Raw genomic sequence first — 21,847 nt, 5'->3', positions numbered from 1 at the left:
AAGAAGAAGAAGAAGAAGAAGAAGAAGAAGAAGAAGAAGAAGAAGAGGTAATAGAGACCAGGTAATAGAGACCAGCGGTGGAAGTCTTGAGTCAGCTGAGAAAGTAGAGGGGAGAAATTACATTTAAACAAATCTGAATAGTTCCTAGTTACACAGAAACCCAGATAACTAAAACTATCCAGAGATGTTTCTAAATGACAATTTTGAAAGGGGGTACGCTGTAGCTGTGGCATTAATGGGCATGAGTTCACTTTTATGAAGATTTAATATATAACCCGAAATTTGCCCAAACTTCTTCAACAAAGCAAACACTGGGGAGGTAGATCGGTCTGGATCAGAGATAAACAGTAAAAAGTCATCAGTGTACAAGGCCAGTTTATGCTCATAGCTGCCCCTTGAGATGCGCTGCATCTGACTAGACCCAAGAGCAACCACCAGTGGTTCGATGGCAATGGCGAACAGTAGCGGAGAAAGTGGGCAGCCCTGACAAGTTCCACGTTTGAGGGGAAAATAATCAGAATAATCATTGTTTGTGTGGACGCAAGCTAGGGGGGATGTATATAAAAGCTTAATCCATGAAATAAATGTATTACCAAAACCAAACCTTTTTAGTGCATAAAACAGATAGGGCTATTCCACGCAGTCAAATGCCTTCTCGGCATCCACTGAAATGACCAATTCCGGGGAATCTGAGTATGAAGGTGAGTATAATATATTAAATAGCCATCTGACATTATGAAAAGAGTGTCTGTCCTTAACAAACCCTGTTTGGTCTGTGGAAATAATAGTCATCAGGACAGACTCTAGACATGTTGCCAGCATCTTAGCTAAAAGCTTGACATCTGCACAAAGCAAAGAGATGGGGCGGTAGTTACTGCAAAGAAGGGGATCTTTATACTTTTTTAGTATAAGGGAAATAACAGATCTATATAATGTAGGGGGAGCATGCCAAATTCTAATGAGTCATTAAACATATTTAGCATCAATGGGGATAATTTATCAGAAAATGTCTTAAAAATTCGGCGGGGAAGCCATCGGGGCCTGGGCATTTCCAACTATGCATCAGCATTAGAGCACTTTTGAGTTCACCAACTGTGAAAGGTTCATCAAACCCAGCAGATATTTCGGGATCTATGGAAGGGATGTCTAAAGACCTAAAAACAAGTTTTCGTATTGGGCCTTATCAGATGTGCTCTCGGATGTATATAATGAAGCTTAAAATTCCCTAAATTGGTCGTTGATGGTTTGACAGGGTTCGACATTAAACATGGCCCGATGACCCGTGGCCATAAAAAGTTACTCTGTGGCCACCATATATCCCCAGTAGGTGGCCCCCTGAGGCCACCAAGTCAAGGTTAATCAAAAAAATAAAAATAAAAAATACCCACTGCCCTTCGCAAATGTAACGTCACAGTTCCACAAACATCCCGATTCATTCACGTCTTTTAATTCAACATTCTATGAAAACAGCTAACAATAACTTAATTTTACTCGCCGCCAGCTAGCTGCTGATATGTCGGGGCTGCTGAAGTATGGGTTTACTAAGCCTAACATTACTCAAGCTGCGAACACGATCCCTACAGAAGAACCAGAAACACAAAAGGTGGACTATGAACAAACGGAACGGCAACGAAAATTTAGGAGTGAATGGAAGCAGGAGTTTAAGTGGCTAGAATGCAACACATCTAAGGACGTAATGTACTGCGGTGTGTGCTGCCAGTTTCCTCAACAAGCCGAGAAGTCTAGCTCATTTTTCATCAGAAACAATGCCTTCAGGAAACACCACATCACAATTCATGGAAGAAGTGGACAACACTTAAGGTGCACATTTGCACACCTTACAGTTACATCGCCTGAAAATACACCCATGGGGAGACAAATAAGTCAAATGGAGAATGGATAACGGTAGAAAATGATTAAAAATTTCAACATTGCATACTATTCTGTGCGCAAGGCTCGGCGTTTTCGGTTTTTACCGATTTTCACCGAAAAATACCCAGATTTTTTTTTAAAAGGAGCAGATCAGTTTAAACTGATTTTCACCCCGATTTTATGTTTCCATGGATCCAAAAGTTGTTCCTTTTCGTGTGAGGTTATGTAACAGTGTCCTCTTGTGGCGAAACTCGGCACACTGGATGGCTTTGAAAAATCAAAACCGAAAATGTTGAGCCTTGTCTGTACGTAACGAAATCGCATTCAGTGCTTCCCCTGGGCTTATCGAACTCCACATCAAGAACGGCGTGGACATGGTGCATGGATATGCAAACGACAAAGCCATAGCAAGGTGGGTTGGTTTAATTCTAATCTAGTTAGCTAGCTAGCTGGTTAGGTTTATATGCTGCAAATTAACATAGTGCTAATGCTACTAAGTAGAGCAGCTACCTAAATTTATTGGACAAATAATGCAATGTTAGCTACTCTTCATCAGCAGTTGGCTATTGCTGGCTAGCTCGTGTAAAATATTTTCTGTTTGTATTGCAGGTAGTTGCTCATAGTTAATGGTGTCAACGTTGTTGTCGGCAACTTTACTACTGTAGATTCATTCCCCACATCTACAATGACATCTGGGAACCAGCACTGGAGAAGCTGTGCCAAGCCCGCCATATTTCGGTTCTTGCGGATTAGAATTCTACTGCTTTTTGTAATGTTTTTTATTGTACTCATGACTGACGCCGGGACAATGCTGGGAGGGAGGGAGAGGCAGAGGGATGCGAAAAAGACTGAACTGAGACTGAGAGAATATATGTACCTTATGTTTACAAAAACTTGAGTTTTCAATTTAAATAATTATAAAAAAAATATTCATTCTGCCCATGTATTTTGACAATTTTGGCTACAGTTAGAAGTATGTGTTATAGCTTTTCTACTACTTTTTATAATGTTTTTACTGCAGACATGACTGACAGTCACAATGCTGGGAGGGAGGGAGGCAGGGATGGAGGGAGCAAGAGAGAGCATGTATGAGGCAGCGGCATGAGGGAGTGTGAAAGAGAGACTGTGAACTAAGAGACAGAGAATATGTATGTATGTTTACAAATGAACTTGAGTTTTCAATTTAAATAAATATTTATATATTTTCATTTTGTTGATGTCTTTTCGTTTGTTGATGTGTCAGTGTTAAGCTGTGTTAAATTGCCTTTTCTGTGTTTTTACATTTGGGCTACCAAAAATGTACTTTGGCCACCAAATTTAGGGGCTTGGCCACCAAATTTAGGGGCTTGGTGGCCCATGGGGCCAGTGCTTAAAAATATTAGCGCCTATCCCTGGTTTGAGGATTAATAGTTAGTCCATCCGCAGTATTAATTTGGGTAATATGCACTGATGAAGATGATTGCCGTGTTTGATGAGCAAGTAGTCTACTTGGTTTATCTCCAAATTCATAATAATTATGGTGTATTTTTAGTGGTGATCCTGTTGCCTTATTAGAGGCCAGGAAGTCAAATTCAGCCTTTTTCATCAGTAATTCTTTAAAAAGATCAGAGTCAGGTGAGTCTACACACCTAGTCTGTACTTCTGACAGACTTGGACAGACTAATACTCTTTTCAGCAGTAATCTTTCTCTGGTAAGCAGCATATGATATGATTTCTCCTTGCAGGTAGGCTTTGCATGTCTCCCAAACTGTTGTAGCAGATACGGATGGACTAACATTAGTTGAGATGGATGTGTCAATGCTATTGTAATAATATTGATAAAATTGGGATCAGTAAGTAGAAATGAATTAAAGCACCAAGGGGATCGTGACAAGGATCTGCCAGGAAGGGAGATGTCAATTATGACTGTTGCATTGTCTGATATTACTATAGGGCTTTAAGAGCATGGAGTAACAGAGGAGAGTAATTTGTTGTCAATGAGAAAAAAAACCTATTGAGGAGAAAGTACCGTGGACAGGAGAGAAGAAACAGAACTACTTGGCGCTAGGATTAAGAAAGCGCCAAACATCTAAGATTGCATATTGCTCCATAAACAGCTGGATGACTATAGATGATTTAGATAGGGCGGTCAAGTGAAGGATCAAGGTAACAGTTAAAGTCTCCCCCGAGGATGAGCTGACAGGAATTTAAGTCAGGAAGAGAGAAGAAGTTTTTGAAAAAGTCGTCATTGTCCCAGTTTGGACCATACACATTCGTCAAAGTCAGATTGTTACCACAGATTTTCCCTGTAATTATAATAAAGCGCCCGTTGGGGTCTGATATAACCTTAGACATGGAGAATGGGACTGACTTATGAATAAGAATTGCAGCCCCATGGACCTTACTTGAAAAGGAAGAATGGTAAAGCTGGCCTACCCACCCTCTGTGAAGTTTAAAGTGATCTGAAGGCTTGAGATGGGCTTCCTGTAGAAAGGCAATTTTGGTGTTTAAATGACTTAAATGGTTGATGACTTCGATACGTTTCACATGAGAACTCAGCCCTTTGACATTCCAGCTAATAAATCTTAAAGCGCCACTATGGTGGTGACATGGTGTTAGAGCTTAACATTAAGTGATACTTTGGAGGTTTGGCCAAGTGTCTTTCCCTCATGCATCCATCCCCATGACTTGCACCACCACCTGTAGTTTAGCAGGATTGAGACTAGGGGTATAGTACCTGACTGGGTTGAGCCCACTGAGTTAATAGTGGGGCAGCGTAGCTCCAATATTCATAAGGATTGTGCATTTTGTGATAAAAGCACCAAACTTGGTACATATGTAGCTTAATACATTTAGAAGAAATATGGAGCCACTGAAAATTAACCCCATAGTGGCCATGGCAGGCATGGACGTTATTAGACCGCTTTTAGCGGGGCTGTCCCTCCCTAAATTTCATATCAGCCATTATGACAAGACAGAGAAGAATGTTACCTTTCCAGAGATACCAATATTATTGTTCTAGTCCAGATAGAACCCGAGATATGCCATTTTACATATCGGATGTCACCAATGCATGTTGAAAAAACTACGTTGATAAGCAGTTACTTTTGTAAACAAAAAAACAATAAAAAACAATAAACACTGCTGAAGTACTGAATTGTGTATTGCTTCCTGCAATCACTGGTTCTAAACCTTGACCAACAGAAGAGGAATGTTTAGGTATAGATGTCTATATATAGTGTATAGATGAATAATGTCTCAAAAGTGATTGGGAACTTATTTTTTCAACATGCATTGGTGACATCCGATATGTAAAATGGCATATCTCTGGTTCTATTTGGACTAGAACAATAATATTGGTATCTCTGGAAAGGTAACTGTCTTGTCATAATGGCTGATATGAAATTTAGGGAGGCCACAGCCCAACTCAAAGCGATCTAATAACGTCCATGCATCCAAATTTCTTCTAAATATATTAAGCTACATATGTACCAAGTTTGATGCTTTTATCACAAAATGCACAATTGTTATGCTAAGCTGCCCCACTGTAAAGAAGTAGCACACAAGTAAGAGCAAGGAAACCATGAATAATAAAAAAAACAGAAAACCTAATTAACAAAACAAACATACATCCTCCCTCCACCCGACCCCTCCCCTTAACCCCAACCCTAACCCAGTTGCTGCAGAGAAGAGCAGCAACAAACAACACTCTGATACATTGATCAGCATACTTTAATACTTCATCAATTCTATCGGTTTATTACCACCTCATGTTGATAAACTTTTTAAAAAACAAGAGTTGAACCTTTTTTAAATACGTCTAGCGAGACATTAAAGCATTTGCAACAGGCATATGCAGTCGATCTTTAAGTGTTGAAACCTTGCTATTATAATAACATGTTGAACATATAGCTTAAGGAAGGCTTAAAGACGGTATTGCGTCAGAACAGTGCAGAAATATATAGTTATATGTTGTGTTTTTCCTGCTGAATATGGAGGTGCCAGGGAAGAGGAAAAGAGGAGGTTTATGGATGTGGTGAGGGAAGACATGCAGGTGGCTGGTGTGACAGAGGAAGATGCAGAAGACAGGAAGAAATGGAAACGGATGATCCACTGTGGCGACCCCTAACGGGAGTAGCCGAAAGGAGTAGGAGTAGTAGTAGGTGTCGTGTTCTTCCCCTCTACTTCCAGTTGGTCAGGCAAATAATGTGTTTAAAAAGGATTATACAATTACCAAAGCAAAGACAAAACTGGGAGGGAGATGACTGTTAGGTCTATGTGAAGCAGTAACAGTTGTCTCTCAATTCCTGTCGAAATATTGTTGAAGTCCATTGCTCTCATATCCTATTTCAAAAAGGGTTCAGTATTAGTCTGATAAACAAAGAAAAATACATGACTAAATCATTAAAAGGAATACTGATTAAGAGAAGACGTGTCTGTGAATGTTCTCATTCATCCAGGAATTGAATCAAGTGCAACTGGACTTGGTTATATATCAGTGAAGACGTTTCGCTTCTCATCCAAGAGGCTTCATCAGTTCGTGCCTTTCTGACTAGACCAAGCTAGTCTGACTGGCTGGTGATGAAACTCAGATATTTAGCCTCTTTGGAGTCGTTATCAGAGCTATGAACTCCTCAGGACAAGACTCAGCAGTCTATCTACACCTAAAGGAGAAGACACACTCCTTCGAGGACATCAACGTACACATTTTGGACAGGGAAGATAGATGGTTTGAAAGAGGGGTGAAGCCATCTATGCGAAACTGGAAAAACCCTCTCTCAACAGAGGAGGAGGTCTGCGACACCACCTATCTCCCACTTACAATGCCGTCCTTTCATCTCTCCCCTGGAGACTCAAAAAGCTTAGCCTCCAAGAACAAGTCAGTCACTAACGGCTCCAACGACTCATGACCACTAAATGGAACACGAATGAAGTCGAAACTAACACCTCCAACGACTGTCGTTGCCAAACATCGGAACACAAAGGAGCCATTGACATCAATAGCTCTGATAACGACTCCAAAGAGGCTAAATATCTGAGTTTCATCACCAGCCAGTCAGACTAGCTTGGTCTAGTCAGAAAGGCACGAACTGATGAAACTTCTTGGATGAGAGGCGAAACGTCTTCACAGATATATAACCAAGTCCAGCTGCACTTGATTCAATTCCTTTGGATGATTAAGAGAAACGCACAATTTGTCCTGAATGCAGTTAGTCAGCTATTTGGTAATTGTTAGAAGAAGAAGAAACAGAAAAAAAACCCCAATAATAATAACAGCAGCGTATGTCAGTTCACTTGATTATGGAGTTGTGTTCAAACCTTTTACAAACTTAGCGGCCCCTGAGGCGGACAGCAGCCATGTCTTCTTCCCGTTAGGTAGGCTAATGCGCAACTCAGTCATGGAGCTTTTTTACTCAGCATGCTTCTTTAACACGTCCGGGCTGTAGTCGTCATAAAGTAGGTCAGATCACCTCCTCCGCGAGCCTCACGATCACCAGGTCTTTAACTTGGAAGTGGTGGAAGGATAGAATGACGGGTCATGGCCTCCCTTCCGGAGCAGGTTTGGGTGCAAGGCTCCGGTGCGTCCGGTCTAACTCAGGGGTATAGCAAGGATTTACGTACCGAAGACATCAACAAGAATTGGGAAAAACAACTTTGATGGACGAGAACCTTCTCAGTTGCACCCCCAAGGGGTGGCCAGGGGTGACCACAGCCACCCTGATACTTTCCCTGGCCCCCCCAGCCACAAGTCGCATATGCAGAATAGGCTTCTGATCATGGATAATATGCTTCTATCTGATATTTTACATTAGGTGCTGTTCATTTAAATCAATAATGTACATTTTTCATAATAATTCATGACAAAGAAAATAACAAATGCATAGCCAGGCAGCCAGCTGCTTTTGATCGTCCGTCACTGCGTCACACTCCCTCCCTCGTGCACAGTCTGCCTCTGACAGCAGCTTCTGTTTCTAGCTAGCTATAGGGGTGCACGACTCTCAAGTTTTTGGAATTGACTCCGACTCTCTTTGGAAACATGAGAATCAACGGAATCGACTCCATAAATTAAGTCATATTGGAAGTGCTTTTTGGGTTCGCTATATGCACCATGGCTCGCATACACCCCGTAATGTTTCATGAGGCAATAAAGCTTATCCAATCAATTATCCCGTCCACTCATATTTTCCTGAAATTCAGTCATGACTTTTGGTTTTGGTGTGCCACCCCAAGATGGCCCCCCCTATGAAAAATTTCTGGAGGCGCCACTGAACCTTCTATCAGTTCAAGTAGACCCACAATCTGGATGTTTTGGCATCTACTGCGTCCCTCCAGCTCTGCTAATTTAGTTTTGAGTGATTCGTTCTCTCCCTGAAAAGCGGTGCATAAATTCCCAAATTGTTGGAGACATTGGTCGACCTCATTAGCATTATCTTCCAAAGAGCCGATACGCTGCCCATGGTCTGCAACTTGGAATGCATGCCATCTGTTTGGACACCAGAGACTCCATAGATTATTTGAAATCAGCCGCGATAGCCACTCTATGTTGTTCCAGCAGCAAGCTAATCTCAGTCTTTGACATCATAGTTGCTAGCATGGTTATGCTAGCAGATGAGGATTCCTTGTCATTTTCTGACTGTTTCCCCTTACTTTGAACATGGTTGTGTGGTCTTTAGTACCGACTCATAAACCTGTTGCAAACAGTTTGTATTGAAAACGACGAGGTTTAACAGGTAAATAAAAATATGATAGTGGAAGCAAGCTGTACATGTGTCTACTCAGCACGCCTCATACCGGAAGTCCCCCCAGCCTTTATTGCATTACAGTCATTTAGCCAACGCTTTTATCCAAAGCGACTTACAATAAGTGCATTTAACGTAGGAAATCAGGAGAACTACTAGTCATCAGTGCATCTCCTCTCTAAACAAGCATCTAAGAGCAAAACCAGTGCTAAAGTAAAAGCACAAGAAAGATTTTTTTTTTTAATGAGTGAATACAATAAGTGCTAAGAGCAAGTAACAGGGTAGTAGTTCTTGAAGAGGTGAGTTTTCAACTTGTGCCGAAAGATGGGCAGCGACTCCGCTGTCCTGACATCAGTGGGGAGTTCATTCCACCACTGTGGGGCCAGGACAGAAAAGAGCCGTGACCGGGTCGATCGGCAGCAGGGGCCTCTGAGCGACGGGGCAACCAGGCATCCCGAGGCAGCAGAGCAAAGTGGTCGGGTGGGGTTGTAGGGCTTGACCATGGCCTGGAGATAGAGAGGAGCAGTTCCTTTCACTGTTGTGTAGGCTAGCACCAGAGTCTTAAAGTGGATGCGAGCAGCTACTGGGAGCCAGTGTAGGGACATGAGAAGGGGAGTTGTGTGGGAGAACTTAGGGCGGTTGAACACCAGATGAGCTGCAGCTTTCGGAACAAGCAGCAGAGGTCTGATGGGCGACACCGGGGCGCCAGCAAGGAGGGGGTTGCCATAGTCCAGCTGGGAGATGACCAGAGCCTGGATGAGCACCTGTGCCACCTCGTCGGTGAGGAATGGGCAAAGCCTCCTGATGGCATAGAGGAGAAATCTGCAGGAGCGAGCAACCAATGCAACGTTTGCAGCAAACGACAGTTTGTTGTCCAGGATCACACCCAGATTCCTCGCAGTCCGAGTTGGCGTCACCACAGTGCTGTCAATGGTGATGGCCAGGTCTCGGTGTGGGCAACCTTTCACCGAGAGGAACATCAGCTCTGTCTTGTCCAGATTGAGTTTCAGGTGGTGTGTCGCCATCCACTCTGAGATGCCAGTCAAGCATGCAGCAATGCGTGTCTCTACTTGTGTGTCAGAGGGAGGGAAGGACAAGATCAGCTGGGTGTCATCGGCATAACAATGGTAAGAGAAGTCATGCGAGCGAATAACAGAACCCAGGGATGTTGTGTACAGGGACAACAGGAGAGGACTCATATCTGAACCTTGTGGAATGCCTGTAGTCAGTCTGCGAGGTTCCAACACAGATCCCCTCCATGTCACCTGGTAGGAGCGACATGTCAGGCAGGACGCAAACATTGAGAGTGCAGAGCCTGTGACACCCAGCCCCTCGAGGGTAGAGAGGAGGATCTGGTGGTTCACTGTGTCAAACACAGCTGACAGGTCCAGGAGTATCAGGACAGAGGGGAGAGAGTTTGCGCTTGCAGAGTTAAGCAATTCTGTCACTGCAAGGAGGGCCATCTCTGTCGAGTGACCCACCTTGAACCCAGACTGGTTGGAGTCCAGGAGGTTGTTCTGGTGGAGGTACAAAAAAAAAAAAAGGTGGTTAAAGGCAGCATGTTCGAGAGTTTTGGATAGAAAGGGTAGAACGGAAACCAGTCTGTAGTTTTTGACGTCAGAGGGGTTAAGTGATGGTTTCTTGAAAAGGGGGTGACTCTAGCAGTCTTGAAGGCAGATGGAAAGCATCCTGCCTGGTGGGAGGTGTTGAGGAGGTGGGTTAGAAAGGGAAGGAGTTCAAGTGCTATAGACTGAAGAAGAGGGGAGGGGACCAGGTCAAGGGAGCATGTGGTGGGGCGACTGGATGTGAGGTTGAAGACCTCATCGGGGGAGAGGGGAGCAAGGTGGGATGTGGAGAGGTGAGGGAGGGTACAGACGGTGGGCTAGTGCAAGGAGCGCTAACCGGGTGGTGAGAAAAGGAGGATCTGATGTAATTTTACCTTCTTGTCAAAGAAGTTAGCGAAGTCATCATGGAGGAAGTAGGAGGTTGAAGAAGTATAGAGAAGGTTTCAAAGAGTTTCTTAGGATTAGAGGCAGATGATCGGATTTTAGAATGATAGAAGGCAGCTTCAGCAGCAGAAAGGGAAGAGGGGAAAGCAGCAAGAAGAGATTGGAAGTTGAGAAGGTCCTCTGGGAGTTTGCCTTTTCTCCATTTGCGCTCTGCCACTCTTAGGCTCCGTCTGTCAGTACGTACTGAGTCGCACAGCCAAGGGGCAGGTGGAGTTGGGCATGCAGGCCTGGAGGTGAGGGGACAGAGATTTTCCCAAGAAGAGGGTAGAGAGAAGAAGATCGGTAGCAATGTCATGGGGTAGCAGAGAGAAAGATTCAGGTGTAGAGAGGATAGAGGTAACAGAGGAAGGAAGATCAGTGGCGGAGAGAGAGAGAAGGTGTCTACGGGTGGAAACCATGTGGGTAGGGGGAGGGTCTAAGGGGGGGAGGGAGAGAGAGTAGGACATGATATAGTGGTCAGAGAGCAACAGAGAGATTGGAAATAGAACAGTATCTTGTAAAGATAAGGTCCAACTGGTTGCCGGCCTTGTGGGTACGAGGAGAGGGTGAGAGGTGAAGGCCAAATGAGGAGAGGAAAGAGAGAAGAGGATGTAGCTTGTCAGTGTGGATGTTGAAGTCACCGAGAAGGATATGTGCAGAGTCATCATCAGGGAAGTGTGAGACAAGTGTGTCAAGCTCCTCCAGAAACTCACCAAGGGGGCCTGGTGGGCGGTACAATGGTGAGTTTGACTGAATAAGAGACAGTAACAACATGAAATTCAAAAGAGGGCGGAGAAAATTGTGGAATGGAAACGAGAGTATTTCCATTTCGGAGAGATTAGCGGGCCAGTACCACCACCCCGCCTCCCAGCTCTGGGCGTGTGAGAAAAAGAGAACACATCTGACAGAGCTGCGGTTGTGGTAGTGTTTTCTGGCATGATCCAGGTCTCAGTTAGAGCAAGGAAGTTCAGGGAGAGCAAGGATGCGTAGCCTGAGATAAACTCAGCTTTCAGCACCGCGGACTGGCAATTCCAGAGCCCTTCGTCACCACTTGCTCAACGTGAGTAGAGAGAGTGGGATAGATGAGATTGGTAGGATCACAGCACCTAGGAGTGACCCAACCGCTATGCCAGCCCCGGGAAGAGGAAAGGACAGGAATGCGAAGAAAACACATAGTCTATACTAGGTACACAAAATACAGATAACTGACTGGATCTAAAAAGAGCAGACCTTGCTTGATGAAGTCTTGGCTTGAAAAAGTCGCCCTTGCCTTTGTTCACTGTAGCCTTCGTTCAGCCTAGACCTGTTTGCCTGATGCTGTAGCAGTAGTGATTTAAAGAACACTGATTGCTAATTGTCTGCCAGGATTGCAGGTCACACCCTGGCCATTTAACACCCAATTGGCCAAAGAGCTAAAATGAAAGTAGGCCTATTGCCCAGAAACTGGTCACTTATGTAAAACTCTATCAAACCCCACACTAAACTATTAAAACTGTAAACAGCAAGTTACCAAGGAATATATTTATAAGCTAAAAGGATAACTAAGTCAAAACAGCTAGGCAACAAGAAATATTTAAGGACATACTAGGTGAAAAACAGCTACAACCAAAATAAGACAGCTACAGCGAGAATAAGATCCCACTATTTCCCACTAGGAACCAGCAGCAGATCTATAGAGAAAAGGACTAATACTCAAGGAGCTGGACTAAGACTAATAGCAACTTGTTAAGCAAGAAAGATGATACTTACTCTATTCTAGATTAACCTTTATATTTCTAAAAGATTTCTTTCTTAGTCTGTATTATATGTTCCTTTCAAACACACACAACACCATACACGCCACACACACACACACACACACACACACACGCACGCGCGCAAACACCACAAACCTGGGGAAGAAAAACTTACATCACAAACAATCAGCAAAATCTTGGTGAAATAACAGCTTTACAATCACTTTTTTTTTTCATTTTCCGCATTTATTTGACAGTGATAGTACAGAGAGAGAGATAGGAAAGGCAGGGGAGAGAGAGGGGATGACACGCAGCAGCAAAGGGCCCAGGCCTGATTCGAACCCAGGCTGCTGCAGTAAGGACTCAGCCTTACGTGGTACGCCCCATGATTTTATCACTATCATAATGCTATGACAATAGTGAAAATGTCATATCCCGACAACCCTAATTCTAACGCACAGTAGATAGCATGATTTTTGTTGTTTGTTTTTTTTTATTCAGCTCCAAGTTTGGCTAAGACCTGCCCACAAGCGCTTGTGACTGGTATAGTTTAAGTTCAGGCAGCTGCCTGAACTTACAGTAAAAAGAAGATGGATCATTGTCAGAAAAAAACACCCACTAGTTGACCAATCTAAGCAGTCATAGGCACATGCCTTGTTCAGACCTGGTGCAGAAAAATATATCACAACAGTAGGAATTGCTAAGGTTGGGAGTAGTCTAGTCATAGTTACACAATACTTCTACCCAGATGCTGTTAAGGGAATGTTTGACATCACATTTTAAATGAACATCATTATTGGAGTCTTCTGATATAATTCGGGAAACAACGGATGTGACAGTTGGGATTATCTACTCACATGGGATGTCTCTGTATCCATTCTCCAAAGCATGGAAGTAGTTCATGAACTCTTGAACAGGTATCTTAAAGGTCTCAAAGAGACCTGTGTCCTCAAATAGTCTGTAGGACACCTAGGACCCAAACAAAGGAAGACATCATCAGTATCATTAACCTCATCTATGGAGATTAAAGTACATTCTGTTTTTAAATCCAATCATTTCTTATCTATTCTTCATTGATGTAAGCCCTGGGCTATTTGAATTACTCACACCAGTCAAAGAAAGAACCTGTGGGCCACATCTGATCCCCCCACATTTATTCTTATTGCTCCATTACAGATAAGATATTCTGTCTAGAGTGGTAGAATTTAATTTTTCTAGATGAATAATATCAGTCCATCTAATAACCAATTACTGTACTAATTTTCAAATAATCAATGTCCAATTTCATTATTTAGCTTGCAGTCTATCGAAGACTACAGTTTACAATTTGGGTATTTATCAAAAAACATTACCATTCATGACTAACATTGTTCTGCCACCAGGTGGCCATGTTGAGCTTCAAATGTTAGTACCATTCTTATGCTCATTCATTGACATACCTGAAAACAAATTGAGTAAAAACATTTATGTATACATATACACCAAATACTCAGATGACGCTGCCATACTCGCACTCATCTGTGGCAGCACATCAACACTTCATTTTCCAATTCACACAAATGGTGCACAGATCACTATCTACAACTGAATGTCACTAAGACAAAACAGTCACTTATTATCAGCTCTAATTCTCACATTTCAGTCCACAACCCTACGCTCATCTATAATGAGACTGGTGAACTTGTGGACTGCTTCAGGTACCTTGGACTCACTCGACAATAGACTCTGTTTCGACCAACGCACCACTGATACCCATAAATGCTGCCAGCAAAGACTGTCATTTGTAAACTCAAGGCATGTTCTGTCGAACCTCACCTTCCCATGCTACTGTATAAAACTATAATTCAGCCCATACTACTTTACTGATTCCCCTGTTTCTTAAGCATCTTCACTGTCACCAATAGGAACCGGCTGATCCGCATCTCTTGTGTATATACCTGAAGATTGTTGTGTTGTAGTGTTGTTATTCTATGTTAAGTACACTGACAAAGCCACAAAACTGGAGTCAAATTCCATGTATGTGCAAGCCTACATTGCCAATAAACATGATTCTGATCTCACACGGCACATTCAAAATCATTGGCCTTCCCACCCCCAACCTGTCAGCTGTGAACCACAGAGCACCAACCATAACTCAGGATCCTGCTTACCCCCTTAACCCATTCTTCACATGGCTCCCCATCTGGTCCCAGGTACAAGTCCCTCACCTGGAGACGGACTGCTTTGAAATGAGCTTTGTTCATTCTGCCATTGAAGTCCTAAACTCACTGAACCTCTAAACTCTTGTGTTAATGTATTGTTGTCACCCTGTCCTCTATGTATGTCCTGTGGTATGAATAGTATGTGTACGTGTATTTACTGTATGTGAGGCTCTGTGCAAAAGGTGAAAACAAATATCCTCTTGTGAGGACAATACCGTATCTATCATATTAACTGCAAAAAATGTGAATTCTCACTACTTCGTTTTTGCCATTAGATGGCAGTCTAAACTTAGTATTTCTGTATGTGAGCCAGCGAGATCATCCCTTGAGCCTGTTTGTTCAGTTACAGTTAGTTTGGTAGTGTTATCCATCGCCTGGCAAAAGCAACTTGTCTCACAAGACACTTATTTTTACACTAATCTGTTCCCTGTCCATCTTTTATGGCTATGACTTGCTCTGTCAGCCAAATGAAAAGCCACTGTAACATACAATGCCTAACTGAGTGTGCTGTGATTGCAGCTTTTCCCCAATCCTCTGTGAATAGTACACATGGCTATTGTAACTCTAGTTAATGGTCACAGCAATTTGCATATGAAACTGATCGTTTGTTTCGGTCAGTATGCCACTGTATTATTTATAAGGGTGGGGATACCCGCAGTCAGTTGAGATTGAAGAGGTCACTTAGATGAGTGATGAAATGTTTCTCTCAATAAACGTTGTGTCCAGATGAAGTGATTCAACTTTCTGTGATACTATGCCTACTGTCTTGTAACAAGAAATTGAACCTACAATGTCAATATTCTAACTGGTTACTATTACAATGTCCACCCTCTCTTTGCCAAGAGAGAATCTTTGGGATGTCTTTGACACAACTGAGCAGTGTTGGATCTATTTTCTGTGAAGCCTTAGAGAAGACTTATCTCGATTTATGTTTTGATTGTGCAATTTAATTTCTCAACAGCTGCGTGTGTGGCAATGAGTTGTCTCAAGCAAGCTAAGGTTGCAAATTCCCTCTTTCCATTATTTTGGCTGTAAGTAAGTATTACTGACTTGTGCTTATCTGGATACTTTGAATTAGGATTCTTCCTGAACAGATATTGATAATTATGTTCCTTTGTAAAGCAATAAAATGTATTATAGGTAATGAGGTCTCTTCGTTAACTATTGTGTACCTGGCTGAGGATGCAGCCTGTCTTGCCACGGGTCTTCTCCACCAGGCTGAAAATGGGGAAGTTCCAGGTGTTGAGCTGACTCATCAAGGGCTCCAGCTCTGAAATCAACAGAGGCTCCAGGGCTAATATCGATTTTTCCTGGAGGGGTAAGTAGAGAAGTTAGGGGCCAGATGTAGGCCACATACAGTACATTAAGAAAAAAAAAATCTTAAATTCGTTAGATTATTTTAATTATCTATACTTTCTTATCCACAGCGGTATACAGCAGTGTTTCTAACCGAGTTCTCAAGTATGCAGGCCTACCCTCGGTCCTGCAGATGTTCATTGTAAGCCTGCATAGATAGGTGTGCTTGTATCTACTCAACCACTTAGCACTTAATTATGTCAGACATCTGACATAACTAAATGTTATAAAATGATTGGTTAACTACATGCAGGTCTAGCTATGCGGGATTCAGATGTAAATCTGCAGGACCTCATCCATTAGAAGTCATCATGCAGATATGGTGTGTGGCTGTAATGGGTTGTTATGTGCTATGTTGTAAAGTGGTTGGATGATTGTGTTTGTGTATATATATACACTACCGTTCAAAAGTTTGGGATCACCCAAACAATTTTGTGTTTTCCATGAAAAGTCACACTTATTCACCACCATATGTTGTGAAATGAATAGAAAATAGAGTCAAGACATTGACAAGGTTAGAAATAATGATTTGTATTTGAAATAAGATTTTTTTTACATCAAACTTTGCTTTCGTCAAAGAATCCTCCATTTGCAGCAATTACAGCATTGCAGACCTTTGGCATTCTAGCTGTTAATTTGTTGAGGTAATCTGGAGAAATTGCACCCCACGCTTCCAGAAGCAGCTCCCACAAGTTGGATTGGTTGGATGGGCACTTCTTTGAGCAGATTGAGTTTCTGGAGCATCACATTTGTGGGGTCAATTAAACGCTCAAAATGGCCAGAAAAAGAGAACTTTCATCTGAAACTCGACAGTCTATTCTTGTTCTTAGAAATGAAAGCTATTCCATGCGAGAAATTGCTAAGAAATTGAAGATTTCCTACACCGGTGTGTACTACTCCCTTCAGAGGACAGCACAAACAGGCTCTAACCAGAGTAGAAAAAGAAGTGGGAGGCCGCGTTGCACAACTGAGCAAGAAGATAAGTACATTAGAGTCTCTAGTTTGAGAAACAGACGCCTCACAGGTCCCCAACTGGCATCTTCATTAAATAGTACCTGTTAGAGCCTGTTTGTGCTGTCCTCTGAAGGGAGTAGTACACACCGGTGTAGGAAATCTTCAATTTCTTAGCAATTTCTCGCATGGAATAGCCTTCATTTCTAAGAACAAGAATAGACTGTCGAGTTTCAGATGAAAGTTCTCTTTTTCTGGCCATTTTGAGCGTTTAATTGACCCCACAAATGTGATGCTCCAGAAACTCAATCTGCTCAAAGAAGTGCCCATCCAACCAATCCAACTTGTGGGAGCTGCTTCTGGAAGCGTGGGGTGCAATTTCTCCAGATTACCTCAACAAATTAACAGCTAGAATGCCAAAGGTCTGCAATGCTGTAATTGCTGCAAATGGAGGATTCTTTAACGAAAACAAAGTTTGATGTAAAAAAAATCTTATTTCAAATAAAAATCATTATTTCTAACCTTGTCAATGTCTTGACTCTATTTTCTATTCATTTCACAACATATGGTGGTGAATAAGTGTGACTTTTCATGGAAAACACGAAATTGTTTGGGTGATCCCAAACTTTTGAACGGTAGTGTATATATATGTGTGTGTGTGTGTGTGTGTGTGTGTGTGTGTATGTATGTATATACTAGTGAAGGGGGTGGGTGGGTTGTATGTATATTGCAGCATCCTCGATTGCCCAATATAAATTTCTCTTTGAGACCAATAAAGTTGACTCTTGACCCTTGACAATTTACACAGACAACACTTAAAAGTGTAATCTGTTTTCATGGGCTGTATTGTTCTGATTGGTGTCACAAAGCAACCCCCCCCCCCATTGTCTTACCTCTGGAGATGATAGGAGGGGGTGAAGAACAATGCCTTCAGGCTGATACTGCCTGCACCCATCTCGGGCTTCAAGGGGCTTTTTGCCTCCTTCTCCTTCCTCCTCGTTTTGTGCAAAGTCACTGCTGTCACTGTGGTTGGTCTCATAGGTGCTGTCATAGGTGCTGTCATAATCTGATGAGGCTACTGCACGCTCATCTTTAGAAACAATATAGATTGCAATGTCAAAGGTGATTTAGCTGATACACTTATCAAGTAACAATTGGTGCAATTCAAAGTTACAATTACAAAGTTCCAAAGTTATGATTGGTGAAGTAGTAGAAATATACTGCTCAAAAAAATAAAGGGAACACATAAGCAATGCAATGTAGCTCCAAGTCAATCACACTTTTGAGATATCAACCGGTCCAGTTAGGAAGCAACACTGATTTGTGAATCAATTTCACCTGTTGGTAAATTGTCTAATTTCCACCAGGTGGAAATTAGACAATTTGCAAGACAACCCCTATAAAAGGAATGGATTTGCAGGTGGTGGCCACAGACCATTTGCTTGTCCTCATCTTTTCTGGCCGATCTTTGGTTAGTTTTTCATTTTGCTAGTGCCCTCACCACTAGAGGTGGCATGAGGCGGTATCTGCAACCTACAGAAGTTGCTCAGGTAGTGCAGCTCATCCAGGATGGCACATCAATGTGTGCTGTGGCAAGAAGATTTGATGTGTCTCCCAGCACAGTGTCCAGAGCATGGAGGACGTACCAGGAGACAGGCCAGTACACCAGGAGACATGGAGGGGGCCGCAGGAGGACAACAACCCCGCAGCAGGACCGCTATCTGGTCCTTTGTGCAAGGAGGAACAGGAGGAGCACTGCCGGAGCCCTACAAAACGACCTTCAACAGGCCACTAATGTGCAGGTTTCTGCTCAAACAGTGAGAAACAGAATGCATGAGGATGGTATGAGGGCCCGACGTCCACAATTGGGGCCTGTGCTCACAGCCCAACACCGTGCAGCCCGATTGACCTTTGCCAGAGAACATCTTGGTTGGCAGATTCGCCATTGGCACCCTGTGCTCTTCACAGATGAGAGCAGGTTCACACTGAACACATGTGACAGACGTGAGAGAGTCTGGAGACGCTGTGGAGAACGTTCTGCTGCCTGCAACATCCTCCAGCATGACCGGTTTGGCGGTGGGTCAGTGATGGTCTGGGGAGGCATATCCTTGGAGGGCCGCACAGACCTCTACGTGCTAGCCAGAGGTACCATGACTGCCATTAGGTACCGGGATGAGATCCTCAGACCCATTGTCAGACCATATGCTGGTGCAGTGGGCCCTGGGTTCCTGCTCATGCATGACAATGCTCGTCCTCATGTGGCCAGAGTGTGTCAGCAGTTCCTGTATGTCGAGGGCATTGATGCTATGGACTGGCCTGCACGTTCCCCAGACTTGAATCCAATCGAGCACCTCTGGGACATCATGTCTCGTACCATCCGCCAACGCGATGTCGCACCACAGACTGTCCAGGAGTTGACCGATGCCCTGATCCAGGTCTGGGGGGAGATCCCTCAGGAGACCATCCGTCGTCTCATCAGGAGCATGCCCAGACGTTGTAGGGAGTGCATACAGGCACGTGGAGGCCACACACACTACTGAGCCTCATTTTGAATCGTCTTGAAGAATTTCCACAGAAGTTGGATCAGCCTATGTTCTCATTTTCCACTTTGATTTTGAGTATGATTCTGAATCCAGACCTTAATGGGCTAATGATTTTGATTTCCATTGATCATTCTTAGGTTATTTTGCTCTAAACACATTCCTCTGTCTAATAAATAAAGATTTTCAGCTGAAATATTTCATTCATCGAGGTCTATATTGTGTTTTTAGGTGTTCCCTTTATTTTTTTTGAGCAGTGTATATTTATAGGCTCTATTTCTGTGCTGGCAGAGACACAAATGCAAGCTGATTGGCAATTTCCTCAGGTGCAAGGTGATTTACTCCACCTGCACCCATTTGGTAATTAAGTGGCTTTCCCGCCTGCCGCGATGGGTAAAGTGGTGCAGCAGGGTGTGTGTTAATACAGATCTGCTGGTGTAGTACAATTTTGGTGTCAATTAAGGCTTGCAGTTGCACTTACAACTACACAGGCTCAGACCAAATCTAAGCACCATTCTCAACCGGCAACCATTCTCAACCGGTGGGAGAATTCACAGAGATGACACCGAAAGCTAACTTCTGGAGAGAATAAAGGCAAGCCCACATTTTGCCATACAGTTGGACAAGCTTTATTGTTGGTTTTTGTGAGATACAGCTGGGATGGTAATTTTCACGAAGATCTACTTTTTTTGCAAAGAGCTTCCCACCAGAACCACGACAGACGAATGCTTCCGCTGCCTTGATAATGACTTAACTGAAAAAGGACTAGATTGGAAACATTGTATCGGTGCACGGGCGGCGCTGCATCGATGACAGGAATACATCGTGACGTTGTCAAGCAAGTCCAAGAGAGGGCACCGGAGGCGAAGTGGATGCATTATTTCTTACATCGGGAAAATCTGGCGACGAAGATGTCACCGGAGCTGCATAACGTCACGGATGTGGCTGTGAAAACTGTCAACTATATTAAAAAAATCGCAGTCAACTCGAGATGTTTTGCTGCTCTGTGTGAGAGAATAGATGCAGCTCATATGCAACTCTTGTATCACCGTGAAGTAAGGTGGCTTTCAAGAGGACATGTGCTTAATCGCCTGTTTGAACTGAGAAAAGAAGTACATGCATTTCTTGATGAGAAGCAGTCCCCTCTGACAGAGCATTACATCGACGATGACTTTTGTGCAAAACTAGCCTATTTATCAGACATATTTGATCAGTTGAATCAGCTGAATATGTCAGTGCAAGGAAGAAACAGCACCGTGTTTTTGGTTTCAGACAAAATTGAGGGGTTCAAGAAAAAAACTCATCCTTTGGAACAGGAGAGTCAAAGAGGGACGAATGGATATGTTCCCACTCCTGAGTGAAAGTTTGGAAGGTTCTCCTCCTGTTAACATTTCCAATGTTGTCACCCAGCATTTAACTCAGTTGTCAAATAAATTTTCAGATTACTTCCCAGAAGACCCCCGGAATAGAAATCTTTGGGTTTTAGACCCGTTCTCAGTGGATCCTGCATCTGAAGACATGGCCCTATCCGCTGTGTTGGAAAACCAGCTGATGGAGCTATCAGCTGACAGCAGCCTGAAGCTTCAACTCACACAAGTTGACCTTGCTTCATTCTGGGTATTGGCTGCCAATGAATATCCCTCTCTATCACAACGGGCAATCAAATTTATGTTGCCTTTCACCACCACATACCTGTGTGAGTCAGGGTTTTCCATTGTGACTGTCACAGAATCAAAGGCTAGGAACAGACTGCAAGTAACTTTGAATGCCACTCTGCCAATCAGCCTCTTACCCATCCCACCCCGGCTTGATCTGATAATTTCTCAGAAGCAACCCCAAGTATCTCACTGAGGGCAAGTAGAATATTTAATTCAATCATTGCAGCTGACAGTGACATAGCAATCGTTTATAGGTCAGAATACCCCTTTATTTATTTATTTATTATAAGGTTTTACATTTATTTCGGTATGTGGGCCCTGACTGTCTTGACACATACCCAAGTGGGCCTTGAGTTACAAAAGGTTGAGAACTCCTTTTTTAATGGATGTTAGCCTGTGCCTTTGATCCCACTGAAACACATCACTAAACCAATAGCAACAGCTAACTGCAAAGTTCTGAATAAGATAAACAGAAAAAAATGTCTATGTGGCAGTTATATTTGATGTGACTTAGCAAAGTTAATGTCTATCTGGTCCAGACAGCTGTGTACACTAGTACAGACTGTCTGTCTTCCCAACCAGAGCATGACATCTGGTCGGGAATCTTTGGTATTCCCATGGGATGGGAGTCAATTTCAATATCAATCCCGTGAGCGGGATGGGACGGGGGAGTCAAAGGATACATAGGATGGGAGTGAAAATCCCCTTTCGTGTCAGGCTCTAGACTAAACTATTTTGTCCATTGTTAATCGTTGTAGGTTTGTGCTCAACATGAGTACACTGAAGGCAATTTGTAAGTTATGTCAGCCAGGCTGTTGAATAATGA

At 43.1% G+C, this 21,847-nt stretch overlaps 1 protein-coding gene across 1 annotated transcript in view; it reads right to left on the bottom strand.

The window, feature by feature from the left end:
• The window catches only part of LOC130115564 (cGMP-inhibited 3',5'-cyclic phosphodiesterase 3A-like), a 151,322-nt gene that overhangs the window by 45,376 nt on the left and 84,099 nt on the right, over positions 1-21,847 (bottom strand). The window contains exons 7-9 of the mRNA XM_056283273.1: positions 17,717-17,913; positions 15,689-15,826; positions 13,173-13,284 (exon numbers count right to left, since the gene is read on the bottom strand). Coding sequence (XP_056139248.1) covers positions 13,173-13,284; positions 15,689-15,826; positions 17,717-17,913 — 447 coding nt within the window. The remainder of the gene's footprint in view (positions 1-13,172; positions 13,285-15,688; positions 15,827-17,716; positions 17,914-21,847) is intronic.

This window comes from Lampris incognitus, chromosome 7 (genome assembly GCF_029633865.1).
Source record: "Lampris incognitus isolate fLamInc1 chromosome 7, fLamInc1.hap2, whole genome shotgun sequence".
Lineage (NCBI taxonomy): Eukaryota > Metazoa > Chordata > Actinopteri > Lampriformes > Lampridae > Lampris > Lampris incognitus.
Note: the sequence above shows the minus strand (reverse complement) of the source record. Positions and strands in the feature narration are given on the sequence as shown.